The sequence below is a fragment of the Sparus aurata genome, chromosome 1 (assembly GCF_900880675.1).
Source record: "Sparus aurata chromosome 1, fSpaAur1.1, whole genome shotgun sequence".
Classification (NCBI taxonomy): Eukaryota; Metazoa; Chordata; class Actinopteri; order Spariformes; family Sparidae; genus Sparus; species Sparus aurata.
Genome location: NC_044187.1, coordinates 34,426,565 through 34,445,042, shown reverse-complemented (window position 1 = coordinate 34,445,042; position 18,478 = coordinate 34,426,565). Strand labels below are relative to the sequence as shown.

Below are 18,478 nucleotides of genomic sequence, written 5' to 3'. Positions count from 1 at the left end.
GGAAGTGATTTCCCTGGTCAACTGCTGGGTCGTGACATATTGCACCATCTGTCAGAGTAGCATTTCTCTCTCCGTATTTGACTTACCTGTCTGTTTTCTGGAGCTTTGACGTCACTGGACCGTCAGTCGCTCAGCCTCGTTCCCGTCTTGTTCACCTGCACGCGACGTAGGCAGCAGCTAGCTTGGTTGCACTGAGATTGAGCTTCACTGGAAACATGAACATGTTAGTGAACACTTTAGACCACAGGTGGATCAGTTTAACCTTGAGACAAGCTTGGATAACAGCCATGGCAGCTCCCAAGGTAAATGAAGTCATTATATTAGCCCCTGCTACTTGTTTTTTTTTTTTAAATACTCAGTGTCAATAGATCGGAAATAAGCTGCGTCATATCTCGTTGTATTGACTTCTTAACTATTTCTGTAACCTTCAACATACGTATGAAGATGTTAACTGGTATTTTAACCTACCAAACTTAACGTCAGTTTCTACCACAGTCTGACAGAACCTCGGCACTTTACCTTTGCGTTTTTCTTTTCTGACGAGGTTTCCTCTCATTTTTTGCACCTTGAGAAACAAACTCATAACAGCGACCTTACACTGGCTTGCAGCATGTGATGGGATTAAAAATGTTTGTCCTAACTTTTATAACATGAGAGCTCCTGCACAGACACAGCTGTTTTTAATCATAGCGTGATTACCCTCTCCAGCGCTGTCTGGGCTTGACTTCTATCATTTATGTTAGTTTTGATAAACCTGAGGACAGTAAATCTACAGCTTTGACTGTTGAGCCTGATGAGTTTCACATATCCATCAGTGCTCAAACCCTCTTCACTGTAAAGACGTTTTCACTTCTACTCAATTCTATTTTTGTTCAGGGTTGACTGTCACCAAGCTTTATAAACCGCTGAGAATCACAAAAGTTAGTTTTCCCACTGACAGCAAAGTCAAATGAAGCACACTCCCACACAGCTTTGAGAAGAGGTTCACTCAGGCCTACACCTGTGAAGGTAGACCATGGGTATGTAAGAGCTTGAAACACTAATATCAATTATTACGCTGACTGTTTCTCATAACGGGTTAACTTGTTTTACTTAAGCCAACTTTTACCATGCAGAACTTGTAGCTACATAGTAGAGCTGCAATCATTGATTATTTTTTAATGATCAGTTAATCTGTTGATTATTCTCCTGATTAATCAACAAGTTGTGTGTAAACAATCAGAAAGTGGTGAAAACGTGGATCATTGTTTCCCAAAGCCCAGAGACTGCCACAAACAGGGTGTGTGTGATTTTAAACATAGAAAGGACTCTATTTCTTAAGGAAACTTGAGGAGGAATTTCTGTGCCAAGTTCTCGTGAGACTTTACAGAGAAGCAATAGACAGCATCCTGACTGGAAACATCACAACCTGCCATGGTTTGTGTACATTCCAGGACAGGAAGACTGTACAGCAGGTGATTAAAACAGCCCAGAGCATCATTGGTACCCATTAGGGGTGTGCCAAAATATCGATACTACGATATATCGCGATATTTCGTCTTGAGGTACGTTATCGATACACTGGTGCCAAATATCGATATTTAAAAATGTCATTTTTTAAATTTATTTATTTATTTATTTGTTTATTGGCCCACCACCACCACCCCTCTTCAGAGGACAGCTTTATCTTTATTCTAACATAAAAATTTAAATTAAAAAATTAAAAAAATGGTTTAAGTAGCTCTGAAACCCACACATATAGATATTTAATGATAGTTGTAGTCAGTGCGCGTGTTAAGAAGAGACACTGTGCAATATACTCTTTGTTTACTTGGCTGTCATTCATGTGAAATAGATTGACAATGTTTTGTAATTCCTGTGAAATGGATTCAGTGCAGTCAATAAATTCTGAATTTCTTCAGTGACACGGATATCGTGATGTATCGTGGATGAAATTTCTTGCAATATGTTGATTATCACTGTATCGTGATATTGTCGTTATCGAGGGCAAAATATTGTGATGGTATTGTATCGCGAGGTACCTGGTGATACCCAGCCCTACAATTAATTCAATGGTTGTATTGTCGTATTCACTCACAAGATGTCACCAAAATCACACTGTCCCTTTTAAAATCTTTCAGAAAATGATGTAAGTGTATCGAATCGTATCGTTGGCTGAATATCGTGATATATATCATATCGTGAGCTGAATATCGTGTATCGTATCGTGAGATTAGTGTATCGCTACAGCCCTAGTACCCATGAATATCAGTTATATCCTTAAAGTGAGATATCTGCACAGAGCCAAAAGGATTACTAAAAGATGACACCCAACCAGCCACAGTGTTCACCCATAGAGAAGTATCTGCTGCCATACCACCAGACTACAGAGCAGCTTCACTCCTCAGGCTGAGACCCCTCATCGTCACCACTCTACAATAGAAGGAAAAACTTAAAACAACATAAAGGGACTACAACTTAGATTTTGTTGTTTTAGTCCCAGTGTTGTAGAATGACAAATTAACCTTGCCATGCGTCCTAAAATGACATGATTCACCAACAAACTTTCAGTCTACTCTAATAGAGGAGTGAAGAAACCAGAAAATATTCACATTTTAGAAGCTGGAATCAGACTTTTTACTTTTTTTCTCTTTAAATAACCTAAAATCTATCAATCGACTATCAAAATAGTTGATGATTAATTTAATAGGTGGTACCTTACAGTGTTGCTATAAATATATATATTGAATACTCTTTTGTACCTCTGTCCACAGGTCCATCTCTCCACACATCCTCCAGAGCCTGTCATCCCCTCTAAAAAGCCTTTTAAAGTGGAACTGGTAGGTGGTAAGCGTTACTCTTGGTGCGCCTGTGGACACAGCAAGAAACAGGTAAAGCCACATTTGATTTCATCTTGTATCACCCATGTCTTTTGTACACTTTCTGCATATTCCCTCATCCAATCTTCATCTTTCAGCCTTTCTGTGATGGAGCCCACAAAACCAAAGCCCAAGGTCTGATGCCACTACGCTTCATCCCAGAGAAAGACTGCACCGTTTGGTTGTGTGGTTGCAAGTACACAAACAACCCACCATACTGCGATGGCACGCACAAGCAGGACTTCATTGTATCTGCCCCACTACATGAGCAGACCGACTCTTAAAAAGGAAGGTGGAGAGGTCTTTGATCTGAACATTAATATTGCTCTTGCATCCACATTCTGTTACTGGATGATTTTGCCCTTAATGAAGGCAGCACATGAGAACTGATCGACCATGACAAGGGTTTGACTGTTGTGTCATGTCAGTATTTCTCAGTGCTTGACAGAAAAGAGAGTGGCCATGAAAAGTTGTGGCTTTCTGTCTCTTTATCTGGGTGAGACAGTGTTGCATTAGTAGATTTTCCAGTTTGTACTGAAGAAGTCAAAATATCTCTAGCTTTGTACGGTCTTTGTTGACAGTTTCACAGATAAATCAACAGTTCCTGAAATCTATAAAATGATGTTGAATATCGGATGCTACAGTAATATGACAACGTTTTGAAGCTCCAGAGAATGGCTGTACAGGAGAAAACTGCTTAAAACATTTACACTGTGAAGTCTATTCATGTATAAATCCATCACATAGAGTAAGGAGAAGGTGTGCTTATGCTTAGTGTGTATGCATGTATGTATGTATGTATGTATGTGTGTGTGTGTGTTGCTGGTAAATTTAGATAATAAAATCATTATTTTTTATCTATGTCAGTTTTTTTTTTTTTTTTTTAAACAATATGTTTATTGACATTTTACTCAAAACATGTGTACAGTGTACAATTACAGACACCCAGAAGTGTAAATCAACTGTTCAGACTACACTGATACACTAGTAGTACACACAAAACATGTATTAACATTTTTTAAAACCTATTTAAAAGGTCAAATTAAATAATTAATAACTACAAGACACTAAATAAATAAAATGTAAGAATAAAATAAAATAAAATAAAATAAACCTCTCAGATAGTCCCACTCATATATTCAAAGGAAAAAGGGGAAACAAATACAATAAATTGTTGTCAATCTTATCTTAAGATAACTTCACAATCTATACTCTCATCTGCCTCATTGAGAGGTTTACATTAACCAGAACTTAAACTTCCTCTTCGTCCGTTAGCTCCACACCTTTTACAAATCGATCAAATGGTCCCCACACCTTCTCAAAAAGTTCTTGCTTCCCTTTTTGTATATATGTTATTTTTTCCAAGGGGAAAGTTATTAACATTAGTTTGACCCAATATGTAATACTTGGTCTACTGGACTTCTTCCAGAACAATGCAATTGAATTTTTTGCATGCAAAAGACATGTGTCTATCATTACTTGTTCACCCTTAGTGTATTTATGATTTTTGGGATAAAGTCCTAAAATGAAGAAAACTGGGTTTATTACAAGGTCTTTTGAGATAATCTTTCCTATTGCTTTTTGAATTTCTTCCCAAAAGGCTTTGACCTTACTGCACTGCCACAAGCAGTGAAATAGTGTCCCCTTTTCCTTCATACATTTTATACATGGATCAGGAATATTGCTATTATATTTATTTAATTTAGCTGGTGTGATATACGTTCTCATTGTCCATTTATACTGTAATAGTCTCAATCTAGTGTTGATTGATTGGGAGTGAGCCTTTGTGCATATTGATCCCCAGTCCTCTGGGAAGATCTCTTTTCCCAGGTCTTTACTCCACAAGTTTCTTTTACAATCTGAATTTTCTAATGAGTTAGACATTAATACATCATACAGTTCTGAAATAGCACCTTTGCTTGAACTGTCCTTAGACATCAATTTTTCTAAACTGGTTGTTAAAGGTTTAGTTATAAGACCATTTTGACTTGTCCTAATGAAAGCCCTGAGTTGGAGAAATTAAAAAAAATATTTTTTATCTATGTCATACTTATGTTTAATTTCTTCAAATGACATCATATTATCTGAACTGGGCATAATTTTGGGGTATTTTTCAATCACATTGGTGAGCCAGGTGCAGTAAGTTTGTTCTGCTGTGCACACTTGTGTCTTTTTGTCTTTGAGTCTCCTTGAGTAGGCCTCTTCTCTGTATATAAAATGCCACAATGTCTTACCTCTTCACTTTTTGAAGATGTATTTATATGCTTTTGCCCATTAAATTAAGAACTTAACAGCATATACACTGAGCTGCCTCTTAGGTTAACATTATTGTTGACAATAATGCCATTCAATTATCAAATAAAAACAAACTCATAAAAAAAAGAGTCTGGCCTTTGAATGTTTATAGGCCACACAATTTTCATATTTTCCATATCTCTACCAGCATAGAAGAAGAGAGGCAGGCTGTATGTCTCACCAAAATAGTTAAACTTATTACTGATCGCATGATATCAGTGGTTCCCAACCTGAGAGTCAGGCCACATTATAAATAACAAGAAAGGAAAAAATCATTTAGAGGATAGGTTCACCCTAAAATTTAAATTCAGGATGTACTCACCCTCGTGCCAATGCAATATTTCCTAGTCCACAAAACATTTCTGGGGCTGCAAAGCAAAACTTTCACAGCATTCTCCTAAACAACTGAACCAACCAAAACTTCTTCATACTGCTCCTTCAGTGTAATCCAACTCTCTGGAAGGCCGAGATCCCGCATTAATTCATAAGGATGTTATTTACAGCCTTGACACGTGGTTGAGCTTGTGTATCCACTTCAACCTGGGTCCTCGCCAACACTTTTAGCTTAGCAGTAAACACATTGTCTTTGAAAAAGGGTGTAAACAATATCTTTTCAAATTAATTTGGGCATCCAGAGACCTGGATTACACCGTACGAGCCGTCTTGTCACTCTTCAAAAAAGTCCCCATCTACTTGAGATGTTTAGGAAAATGCTGCCATGCCGTTTTTGTTGTGAAGCCCCAGAAAGGTTTTGTGGACTTTGAAACCTCCCCCAACTTTGCATTGGCTCGAGGGTGATTGGGTACTGAGTGACTTTCCATTCTGAGGTGAACTTATCGTTCAAGCAACATAAAATTGGGTTTCAGAATTTCAAATTTTCTCAGAACTTTTTGCTTGTCAAATACCAGAACCAGAACACCATCTATGATCGGTGATGTTCTCTCTGCGTAGAAATTACTCGGTCATAAAGCGTCACAGGCCAAAGATTTCGGAAAACAGTGCTACAAATCATGGCAATGAGCGTATCACGGCTCTTTGCTCCAAAAACTTGTGTTCAGTTTCAGTTAGTGGTTTAATAATGTATAAATCTAAATACAACATTTGAAAGAAAATATACGTGATGCCAAGATGATAGAGTGAACACTGTAAGGTCACTCCATAGCTCCCTGCAAGAAGTTGCACAGAAAAAAGAGCTGGCAACATAGTAATCACATAATTAATGTACCCTTACTCATCTGTAACGGAACGGTCTGGTTCATGTCTTCTAAATGCAATTTATCATGCAAAGCACAAGTGATTTAAATGTTTTTAAATCAGCTTTTTCTTTTTTTTACCTTCCATTTTTGCCACGTACACAACAGTGAGCTTAACAACGTGCTCAGGGAATCATAAACAGGACACTCAGCTCAGAAAACCTAGTAAGTAAACATTTTATTGACCTAAAACATGCACATATGGCTGATAAAAAAAAAAGTATCATTGTTTGTTGAAAAGAAACAAAAGGAATGTTGAAACTTATGGAACTACAACATACATGGCCCAATATTCGAATCCCTTTTGAGTTCTTCGACTGCCATGACAGAGAGAACATGGTCTGCTGACAAACGTCTGCTTGTGAGCATGGTAGTGCTTGGACTTGTGTAAATAGAAACGCTTTTCCTGTTGGAAAATACTTGGTTGGTTGGTATGTGTTGTGTGATTTGACCTTAACAAAGTGCATCAACAGTTAAATGTCATGTACCTGTGTTACCTGATGAATGGTTGCTTATACTGGACACTTATACAGCAGTTAATAACATGGCTGTTCAAAAGGCAAGGATTAGCTCTTTTTTTTTTTTTTCTTTACATCCAACTGAGGCAGTGATGCACACTGTAATGCCTTTCAGCATTTTGTCTCAAGTTTTATGGAGTCAAATGATGCTGATGGAACCATGAAATGAAACAGACCCACTGCATATACAATACAAAACGATTACAATATCTTGTATAAAAGATAAGTTTATACATATGTATGCACACATGCTCACATTTGATACATACTGTACAGTTTGTATGTGTGCACTGCTCTAGTCTAACACACATAAACACACACACACACACACACGCACATACATACAAGTGTCTATTTGGCTGCACTTTTCAGTCTTTCCTTCTCAAAGACGAGAACAGTAATCAACCTCCCGTTTGTCCAGAAGGATGAAGGCCTTGGGCTTGTCTTTTTGCTCTGTAGAAAGAAACAAGGGAGCAATTCAAACACTGTCCTCCCTGCCGCCCCGTGTACGCGTTAGGTTGTCGGAGGCAAACCGCTTTTGTCAGCTCCCCTCGCCTCCTCCTTGCTGGCCCCAGAGCTTGTGCCGTTGACAGTCACCTTCCGAGCGCTGGTGCCCTGTTTGGAGGCGAGAGTGTGTCGCTGAGTGTTGTTGGGCACAGTTGTACCGTTGGAGCTTTGGATAGAGGGAAGGAGGTCGTGGGAGGCGGGGCTGGACTGTGAGGAGGCTCTGGGCGGCTGGGCTGCAGCGGGACTGTGGACCTTGTCGCTTTGGGAGTCGCTCTCTGATGTCGGGCTCGTGTTGACACCGTCGGAGTGGCCCTGGGTGGCTGACTGGGACGGCCTTCTGCGCTTCCGGGTGGGTTTGACCAGATACTGAAGGGGGATGGGTCCAGTCTGCATAGAAGTACACACATCATTAGTACTGTGGGTAGGAGCTCGAGTTTTATAATTCATCAATAAGTGGACAGATAGGTCTTTCTAAATCCAATCTAAATAAATGATAAGACAAATGCCATGAAAACACCAGAATCGTCACTGAACAGATCCTATTAACATGTGCATGTCTGCGTACCAAAACAGTGCCATACAGCTCCACTGTTGTCCAAGAATGATTAAAATAGCATCCATGAGCCTCACGGCTGCACCTTCATTGCCATGAACAAACACACTGTAGCTTATTTTGATTAACAAACACACCATCATGCTGCTGTAAATATTCACCGGTGCACCAAATGTGCATTAATCCACCGCAGAAAACAGTCCCCAACAAATGCGCCTTTTACTACAGTTTTGAATAATGTCTGCTTAAATCTACAGCTATTCTTGCTAATAACTGAGATTATTTTTTTTTTATTAAACTATATCTATATTTGCAACAGGTTTTAAAGAACCACGTCTTCACTAAGAATGAATGGACCTCGGTAGAGTGCCACAGAGACGGTAGGATGGAGAGTAGTTTGATTTTGGTTGTTTTATGGGCTGTTTTGACAATATGGAACAGAAACCTAGCATATCTGCAGGCTCATGCACAACCCAGTCAAAACGCTAGATCTGTTTCTGTTGCCAAGAGGTCATTGACAGAGAGCGAGTTTGATACTTGCATGAACGTCCCATTTCATAACATCAATCTCAGTTAAATGTTAGCTACTCACTCTGTCCACTGGAACTAGGCTATGAGTGTGTCCACATAAAAAGGGCGTTTATGTGACTACTGATGACTTTATCATCATCATCATCATCATCATTATTATTGTCATCATCATTTGTTGAAGGTTGCACCACTGCAGCAACAACATTAACTAGAAACATACAACTAAAACGAACAACAGCAACAAGATTAAAATGTAGGTGGCTTCATGTAAATGTGTATTTTCAGTGTCAGCATGATGCAGAACACCACTGCTTAACAGTCAAAGCTGTGTTATTGCCGTGTTGTTCCACAGATAAAGAAGGTACTGCTTTTAAATCCAGCCAAACATTGAAAACCATTCACAAACCACATTTTGAGAAAATCAATCTCACAAGGTAAACTACAATCGAACACTGACAAAACTCCTGAGAATGGGTTTTTACTTGCACTTTTGAAAAGAAAGTTGCTCTTGGCTGCCGACTCCTGACCCACAGTTTCCAACAAAATGTGTTTTGGTCCAAACATCTGAGTTGTTTTGCTAACAACCTTAACATGAAGCATCCATCTGGTTCTTATTGGCTGCCTGATACGTGATCAGTCTACAAACATACAGCAGCAGTGATGCCAGGTGATTTGTGATAAGACAAAGTCCTGGAAACACTGCAAGTGTTTCTGCTTGTCCTACTGATACTCTGCAAACACTGGGGCGCTTCTTCTGTTTATCTTTTTTTTTTAATCAGTACATATCGGCTATCATCTGATGACAATCTTGGCTCTGAGGGCCATGCGTGTCTGGGCCAAGACCTCCTTCTCCACGTGCCAGTCATTGTTGACAGTTCAATTAGCTACTTCAGAGGCGAGAATGGTGTTGGGCTTGAGAGACAACTCTCAATTAATCTGCAAAAATTTAAATTCAAAAAAGCAAATAAAAAGCTAAATCGTTGTCAGATAACAGCCGATGGGTCGCTCCCCACGCAGACTGTTTTTGTGTATGCCTACTCAAACATGATTGGTCAATACTAGTCGGACTAGAAACAGGCTACAAACAAAAACAGAATGCTTCAAATACCAAAAAGATTCTGCATTCGTATGCAGATATCCGTTTATAGATGTTGAGAGACTCCGGGAGGATCCGATAACCTGACTGTAACTGTACGGATTGGACTTCCTCCATGACATCACAAACAATTAAGCCTCAAAAGTTTTATAGTCATGTTAGTCCATTACTTCTCTCCCTCTGGTTTCAAGTCTCTAACAGACATATGTGATTTAGATCGTCGTTACTTTTCGCATTCTGAGCCAACCCGAAGACTGATTACTCCTCCCATTAAAATGTTGCAACGATAACTGAAATCACTTACTACAAGAAACACAAGGAGTATAAATCACAACTCGGGTTTGGCAAGTGTTCAGCAGGAAAAAGCGTGAAAGCGGTCACTCACTCTTCTCCATTCATAAAAGTAGGCGATATCCATTAGTGTGTAGTAGTCCTTCAAGGGCTCATCTCCGTACAACACCTCCACCTGTAACACAGTTAGAAGTTAGTCAACACAGTGTGACCAGAAGAAAAGGCCATTATCCCAGCTTTATTGGGATACTGACCCGCTGCTGGCAGACCTACTGCCGAAGTCCCATCCTTCTTCTAGACAAGCTTTTATTCCACTGGCCTCAGTTAGTTTTAGATTAAAGTTGAAAGTCCAGAATATGACAGCAGGTTTTGTGTTTTTATCTCATGGTTACTGGCAGTCATGTAGTGCAACTACGTCAACGTTTGAATAGAGGCGGAGCTTATTTTGTCCACATTCAATAACATCAGTTCCTGACAGATTTTATATCAAAGGAGCATTATAAACAACAGCAGCTGTAGAGCCAGGTGGAATGATTTCTACTGCTGCCATGTTCCCCTCGTACCTCATGTGCCGTTCTCGTCATGGGTTAATTACCGTAATAACCAGTTTCCCACAGGCAAGTACTGTTCACGTCATACACTGTCCTGAGTCATACACATGCACATTTTCCCGTTGCCAACTTCCATCCCCCTGGAAGTGAATGAAGTATTACTGTTTACCTATTCAAAGTTTCAAGTTGTGTACAGTTTATAATAAGTCACATGTTGAATCGACGACAGGGTTACATGACAGTTATACCGTTTCTGTAATGTTGGTAGGTGCTAAGCCGAGCTACAGCTACAATATGGCGGCCGCTTGCTGGACCTGTCATGTAGCGGCAACAACATATTCTACCTTTTCACGGGATAGGGTTTCAACGGAGCATCTGTGTCTAATGCCACACTCGGACCATACTGCTGCTAAAAAAAAAATCACTGGTTCACCTGTTAACGAGCCACTAGCGAGCCGAGGTGTTACAGAATACAGAATAATGTGTGAACGCTCCAGAGTCACAGCAGACATTTTGACTCGTCGGGGCAGGACAAGCACAGGTGTGACTGATGATTTTAACGATGGCTCCGTCCTATTAAGCGTCCTACTGAGTCCTGTCAGTGGGTGAGCTTGCACAATACCAGAGCTCTGGAACTAGCCTATCTAAATGGAATGCAGCCGTCATTAATGTTATAAATCCCACCCGCGCCTTTACATCTTCAACACGTCTGCTGTGACAAGGGTCTACAACAGGCGATGTAGCTGAATGTTAGCAAAACAACTGCTGACGCTAACAAGCCAAGCTAGCATCCATGGATCTACTACTGTCATAGCATGTAACATGTAAGCTCCTCAGCAGTTTAACTTTGGTAAAACAGCCATTATTTAGTTAGCACTCAACAACAACAACATCGGAAAGACTGACATGAGCAGCAGTTGTTAAAAGCAAATGGTCATATTGGTATTTTTCATAGTAGATATTTTGACTAGCGACAGCATGAAAAACACAGGTGGTCATACTAAAATAATTATAAATACTATTTCATTTAGTCAGGGCTCTACTGGCTCGCTGGAGCAGAGCCGTTTTTAATGGGATTAGTAACACCTGTTCTTTTCCTGCTATGACCCATCAAACCTCTACAGTAAAAAGGCTTGAAATGGTTCCCTTTGACATATGTAAAGCAGTAACATTGGATTTTTTGGGGGCGGTTTATGGTTAGCGGAACAATCACAAAACAGCACTAACATATTATCACTTTAGAAAGTTGTTATGAAGAACATATTAGTTAGCAGTTGGCTTTTTACACACCCAACATATATGCAGCAACATTAGCATTCATTTGTATTTGCATTTGTTTCCACCTGATGAAACAACAGAAGTACCATATGCACTCTCTTTTAACTCCGCTTTACATATCTCGAGCGCATGACTAGATTATCTGGGTGCTCCACTTTGTTCACAAGCTTGATGCCAACTTTGTCTTCCGTTACTTACAGGAGGTTTCATCAGAGCTTTTTCATGACAAAGAGCGGCATGCTACAGCTGAACACAGGGTGACAGCAGCAGAGAGAACCAACACCGTCAAGTTGCAGGCTGGAAATGCAAATCAAAGCACTGAAAGATGCTAAAATGCTTAGTCAGAGTTTGATGATCTTTTTCTGCGGGGTTCTCACTATTATACACAGTCATCTGATCCAATGTTGATATAAAAAAAAAAAATTAAGTGTCGCTTTAATGATTTCACTGTTTGGGAACACGCTCTCCGGAGCCCTGTTAGTTTTCATGTTGTGCTAACATCTGACAAATGCATGCAACACAATACTACCCAACCACAACTGTCCCACTACTTTAAAGTCATTTCACACAAAGAATTTATGCTACACAATCAATACAGCGAGTGTCTAGTTACCCGATAGTTGTTGGGAATATCCATCTTGCTTCGGAGGAACTTTGCTAAGTGCATGACGGACATGGCTGCAGGGCACTGCAGGAAGCGTTTACCATTGGACTGAGAACAAAGAAAGGAGCAGTGAGGGGATGCAAAAGTCCAGAGTGAAGACTAGAAAACCACACTGAAGAAGAGGTGAGTGGGCTTCGACTGCTGCCTCACCCCATCTTCGCTTTGTATCTAAAAATCAAGCTTTACCTTGTCTCCTTCCATTTCTGAGCGCTGCCTCTCATTATTTCTGTGGGCAAATATTAAAACACAGACACAAAGAAAAGGTATTAAACAATAACTTTCTTCTGTTTAATATGGGTATTGCTATTATATTTAAGAAAACTCTGCTCTATTGTTTGCTTTGTGCATCAGGTAATAGAATTTCATTGTTTTTACACCCGTCTGAGCCGTGACATTCCAGTAAACTGACCCAACGTGAAGAACTCGTCGTTTTTTTTTTGGGTCGAAATGAGAAACGACTGACTTACTTGTTCCTCTCGTAGAACTGTATGGACAGACTGATGATTTCATCCTCTGCTATGTTAAACGTCTCCACCACTTCCCCAGGTTCCAGCACACGGTTCTCTGCGTAGAAGTCCCGCCTCCGTTTCATCTCATCTGAACGCGGCACACATGAAAGAGATATACAAGAGCGGGAACAACTGCGGTCAAGAGACTGGAGCTCCTGACTTAAGAGACGATACTTTAACAAATATCGATATTCAATGCCATTTTTAATTCAACAAAAAGGTAAAACTGGACATCGTTGAGGCTGTGCAATTTAGATTTTAGTTAGGATAAGTATAACAAAGCTATAACAAAGCTTGTATCAGAGAACAGCAGAATGTAGGAAACATTAGTATCACACATTTTTAGAAACATTCACTTTCATCAGGCCTTCAAAAAATAATGTTTGTGGGTGTAAACCCAACTGTTGGAGGAAAGAGAGAATGAAGGAGAGCAGTTTGTGCCTATATCTCAGTATAAGCACTGCAGAAAATGAGTATTGGCGGCGCACACAGATGCAGCGGCCGGTAGCTCCTTCAAATGTCTTTACATTTTAGTTTTTGATCTGTTATTGTTTCAGTATCATCGCCGAAAACATGTGTTGCCTATGGCAGAAATTAATTCAGCAGCTTTGGAGAAGAAAGCGCTGGATTTGGATTAAGAGCAGCAGACTCTGAGACCATCACTGCGCATTTCAACCTTTCAAGCAAGACCAGCCGGACCGCCCCCCGGGAGGAGAGGACGCAAACCCAGGCTGGGAGCTGTGCTTAGCCCAGCTTGGATTTAAGACTGCTCCTGGCTAATGTCTTGTGCAGGAAAATTAAGTACACAGAATTGGACTCAGGCTGGCCGGATAACGAGAACCCAGAGACTGTTGGGCAGAGACCCGTCTCCACCACAACATCCCACATCAAGCCGTTGTGCTCCACAGGCGGAATGTTTTCCGAGCTGACAGAAAGCAGGAACCCAGCAAGCGAGGAGCAGGTGGACTCTGCGCTACGTCGCTGATGCCTGAGGCTCAAGCGCAGGTGATGTGAAGATCCCAACCTTTTTATTATCATCAACATCTTGTTGCTGCTGTTTACATCCACCCAGATGCAAATAAAAAAAAGAAAAAATGCATCACATAATTTGTAGCAGACTCTCTGTTGTAATGTAACTTGTAAACTGTGACTTGTTGCTCTTTCCTGTACACACGACATCGACTGCATGTCTGTCCGTCCTCTGTGGCTCTTCCTGAGGTTTCTTCAATCGTTTTTTTTTTTTGCCCTGTTAAAAGGGTCTTTTTTTTCCCATCAACATGGCAAGTTTTTCCTCACTCGAGTTCAGGGTCTAAGGACAGAGGATGTTGTTCACTGTACACATTGTAAAGCCCATTGAGGCAATGTGATTGTGACTTTGGGATATATAAATTAAATTGATTTGATTTGATCACGAAAAATGTCCAGGGTTTTTGCGTGCTACACAGACATATAACATATATTTATATATTACATGACTGTGTAGCATGAAGGAACTATCATTTCACTTTGTAACCTTGTTTAGTATAATGAAATGAAAAAAATAGATCACCTTGAACCTTGTTTCAAATGTTCAGAGAAAAATCTAGATTTTTGACAACACTGGAACAAATGGTAAAAAAAAAAAAAAAAAAAAAAAAAAAAAAGACATCGTGATGAAGAGCTTGCTTCACAATAGCCTCAAGAAAAGGTGATCTTACCTTTAAATAATCCCGGAACCAGCTTATAAACAATATCTTGTAGAGTTTTGTCCGCTCTGGAAAAGAAAAGGAGAGTTGTGGCGTTGGTAAGAACGAGGCTCAGTGCGTTCACAAGTGCTCTCAAAAAACACCTGACAGAGAGCATCATAGCTGACCTGATGCTGAGCTGTGGACACGTCTTGTGAACCTGGACGTCACATCGAGGGCAGAACTTATTTGTCTCCAGGAAGGCAACGATACAAGTTTTACAAACTGTGCAGGGAGACAGGACACAGACAGACACTGAAAACACTGCTCGGAACCACAAACAGTGTTGATGTGAGGTTCACTGAAAACTGGATCACGAAACAGCAATTAAAGGATTATTTTATCATCATCATCATCATTATCATCATCATATCTGTTTAACTGAACATTACAAAATACCCCTAAAAAGGCAAAATGCAGGAATTATGCATTCGTTCACTGTACTGTGGTGTCACTTTCACAGAAAAAAAGGCATGAACAATGTATAAAGAAGTGCACAGTGTTAGCTTAGTGCCTCTTTACCACACACACACACACACACACACACAAACACACACACACACACACACACTACGCCTGTTGATATCTATGTGTGCCATCATTCCAATGTAGATTAGCCGTTAAGCTGTCAAAAGGCCGAACAGTTCTGGATTTTAAAGGAAGAATACTATGGCTCACCAAACTCTTTTCAGTCCGTTTGAATTAAGTTCACAAACATTTACACCCCACAGAGTCCTGAAGTAGTGACTCTGTAGGGCAGTGGTGTCAAACTGATCCAGTAAAGGGCCGTGTGGCTGCAGGTTTTCATTCCAACCAATCAAGAACACACCTGATCCAAATCAGGTGTGTTCTTGCTTGGTTGGAATGAAACACACCTGATTTGGATCAGCCACACGACACGGCCCTTTACTGGATCAGTTTGACACCACTGCTGTAGGGGAATGTGTTTAGAGTGGCTGCATGTTTTAATAAAAACACTGATTTTTGGTGTCAGTTTATCGATAATTGCATCGTAAGAGGAAGCAATAAGCTAATATTGCAGTATCGATATTTTGTCCCGACCCTAACATTATAGAATACTGCTTTTGTCCAACGGATACATCAACACCCTCCACCGTTTTCATAGAGCTGAAACAACACCTCATACACAGCGTCAACAAAACACAGAAAGACTGTATCACATGCAACACACTATTATGGTGTACACAGATATCCCCTGAAATCAACTTCCTTCATTCTAAAAATTAAGATTAAAGGAGAACTACCCGTCTTTCTTTGTGTTATTCATGTAAAAGGTCTTGAAAGTTAAACAGCCAAAAGTCTGCGCCATGGGAGCTCCTCACTCCAACAGAAATCCGTGCCGCTGAAGGGCCTGACAGTGGTACGGTAGTCCCACCTTTAATTCTGTGACCTCGTGACATCACACTACTTCGCCACGTAAAACATTTGCATAATTTATGCCTGTATTCACGGCAGATGTGACGCTAACCGGCAGCTGTAAACACAACATGCCGGTGCTCATTCAGGCGTGCGTGAGCTGACCAATCAGAGAAGACTGAGTATTTGGGGGAGGGGTGGGGGCATTAAAGAGGCAGGAGCCCAAACGGAGCGTTTCAGACTGATGTGGAATCAAGTGCTGCTGTACGAGAAAATAATGTGTTTTTGAGCATTAAAGCATGTAAACTCAATCTTGCGGTAACCCAACATAAAATGATAAATCGGAAAATGAGCATAATAGGTCTCCTTTAAGATGGAGCATTTGACTCAACATCATGCTCCTTACAAACACAACATGGAGCTCTGCAGGAGCTCCCATTAATATGCCTACAATTGTAAGTCTATGCTAATGTAAACAGAGGGGTTAATGGAAACACTGTGCATGCATGTAAGGTAATGGCTTCATGTGAGGAACTTACAGGAGTGCAGGCACTCTACGATGGTCGTGGCATCAATAAGGTAGCCAGCGCACAGTGGACATGTGAGGTGTGGATTCAGATCTGTGATTTTAATCCGGTTGGGCTGCATTTTATCCATCTGGACAGATCTGCAGAGGAAACACACAACAACACGACAGCTTCTTGTTACACGGTTGTGATCCAGGAGCCATTTACATGTGCAGACTGCTTGTAGAGACTATTAGTGTTGTGTCGATTGGTCAATGAGTGGCTGTCTAAGTGCTCCCTGAGACAATGTCTGCAGCTTGTCCTTGGGACAGCAGGTCGTGAAACCACAACAAAGAGGTGTTGGCCAACAGAAACACCTGGAGGGACGTGTTGTAGCGATAAATAACGTGTGGAGAGCAGGAGCCGAGCAGCTAAACGCTGCCTGTGTGCTGGTAACACAGCAGCGGACTACTGAATCGCCGCTGTGTGGCCTCATCTTGTGCATCAGCTCAGCGCCTCGACCAGCGAGCGGAGCAACAAAGAGCGTTTGCATTTCTGCGGAGCTCCGCCGTCCGACCGGCCACCGCGACCAAACACAGCCGGAGAAATCCTCAACACTGAGGGGGGCTGCAGAGCCACACAAAATCACACTGGTACACAAAGCAGCCATCTTAAATTCACTGACAGGGCTGTATCAGGAGGCGAACAAGAGAGACTCAAAATGTGACACCGTGCACCTTGTGTGAGCCCCAGCGAACAGCGGGCCGATGCGGCCGATAAAGAGAGGTCCGCGACGCCTCGTTCCTACCTGATTAGACATAAAAGTTTTCCTTTCCTTCCAACGAGGATCCAGGTAAATTATTTGGACTTGGACAGAATTTGCAGCAGCGCCAGAAAATGGCTTTTTTCAGCACCGTCAGAGGACTGCCCATTTTGGATCACGTGATATTATTTTGTCGCCTCGTTCTCGGGGCATACAGGGTATCCTCTGCAGGCCCGACCACTCTCCGCACTCACACACACTGCACGGGCCAGACAGCACTGCTCTTAAAACTCGCCTCTGTTTATTCATTTATTGTAAGTGTTAAGGTAGATGGGTAGATCTGATCTGCCACGCCCTGTGTGTCAGACTGATGTAAACGATTTTGTCTGCATTACCGACAGAGCCTCATATCCCGGGGCCCAGGCCGAGGGCTGGCCCACAAAGACTGTGGAAGTTCAATGGAAATTTTTTAGATTTCTTCCGTTTACATTTTAATATTTTGCAGTCTTGTCTGACTGTAAAATACATAGACATCTAAATTATATATAGACATATAGGTATATATATATGTATATATGCATCATAGATATACATATATATGTATGTGTGTATATATATATATTACATAAATATATACATATATGTGTATAGAATATATATATATGATTTATATATATTCTGTACACATATGTATATATAATTTATATAAATTCTGCACACATATGTCTACGCTTAATTTAGATGTCTATATAAGTATATTTACAGACAGATAGGACTGCAAAAACTAATCAAACTACACTATAAACTGTAAAAAAATAAATAAATAAAAAAAACAGACATACAGAAGAAAGAGATGAAAACATTGACAACCCCTGTAAAAAGATGTAACTACACTGTAAATGTATTCGTAAAGAGTCAGCAGTTCCCTGAGGTACAGGACAGAGATTCTGCAAAATCACCCTCCAAACCATGATTGATGTAAACATACTGCATATGACTAACAGAAATTTGGACATTTGACAGGACAAACAGAGTGCCAACAGGGTAATGGTGATTATGGTAGTATAGTAGAATAACAGTTTTCTAATTAGAAAATGTAGGGAAAATAATTTAATTATAAGGAATTGTGTTCCATTGATCCTGTGTTTACAGGGTAATAATTAAGTAATTGAATTATTCATTCCCATGAAGCCTGGGGGACTGA

General features: G+C 40.6%; 2 protein-coding genes and 1 long non-coding RNA gene across 3 annotated transcripts; 2 read left to right on the top strand and 1 right to left on the bottom strand.

Annotated features, from left to right (window-relative positions):
• Window positions 1–29: 29 nt before the first annotated feature.
• On the top strand, window positions 30–3,724 carry LOC115584486 (CDGSH iron-sulfur domain-containing protein 3, mitochondrial-like). Its single transcript, XM_030421942.1, has 3 exons — window positions 30–302; window positions 2,754–2,870; window positions 2,957–3,724. The coding sequence occupies exons 1-3, from the start codon at window positions 216–218 to the stop codon at window positions 3,140–3,142; spliced, it is 390 nt and encodes a 129-aa protein (XP_030277802.1). The 5' UTR covers window positions 30–215; the 3' UTR covers window positions 3,143–3,724.
• A 2,835-nt stretch (window positions 3,725–6,559) lies between these two features.
• On the bottom strand, window positions 6,560–17,515 carry LOC115584466 (polycomb group RING finger protein 2). Its single transcript, XM_030421903.1, has 9 exons — window positions 17,320–17,515; window positions 16,545–16,672; window positions 14,757–14,853; window positions 14,602–14,657; window positions 12,863–12,992; window positions 12,582–12,621; window positions 12,345–12,443; window positions 9,997–10,077; window positions 6,560–7,818 (listed from the first exon to the last, which is right to left on the bottom strand). Exons 2-9 carry the CDS (start codon window positions 16,660–16,662, stop codon window positions 7,438–7,440), a joined length of 1,002 nt encoding a protein of 333 aa, XP_030277763.1. The 5' UTR covers window positions 16,663–16,672; window positions 17,320–17,515; the 3' UTR covers window positions 6,560–7,437.
• Window positions 11,213–12,439, top strand: LOC115584471 (uncharacterized). Its single transcript, XR_003984543.1, has 2 exons — window positions 11,213–11,277; window positions 11,932–12,439. It is a non-coding gene; the product is annotated as an uncharacterized LOC115584471 (long non-coding RNA).
• Window positions 17,516–18,478: the final 963 nt, after the last annotated feature.

Coding starts and splice junctions, on each gene's coding strand:
- LOC115584486 (XM_030421942.1), top strand. CDS start 216: ATGAACATGTTAGTGAACACTTTAGACCACAGGTGGATCAGTTTAACC. Junction 303..2,753: donor CAGCCATGGCAGCTCCCAAG/GTAAATGAAGTC, acceptor CTCTGTCCACAG/GTCCATCTCTCCACACATCC. Junction 2,871..2,956: donor GTGGACACAGCAAGAAACAG/GTAAAGCCACAT, acceptor TTCATCTTTCAG/CCTTTCTGTGATGGAGCCCA.
- LOC115584466 (XM_030421903.1), bottom strand. CDS start 16,662: ATGGATAAAATGCAGCCCAACCGGATTAAAATCACAGATCTGAATCCA. Junction 14,854..16,544: donor CGTAGAGTGCCTGCACTCCT/GTAAGTTCCTCA, acceptor CTCCCTGCACAG/TTTGTAAAACTTGTATCGTT. Junction 12,444..12,581: donor CAGAAATGGAAGGAGACAAG/GTAAAGCTTGAT, acceptor CTTTGTTCTCAG/TCCAATGGTAAACGCTTCCT.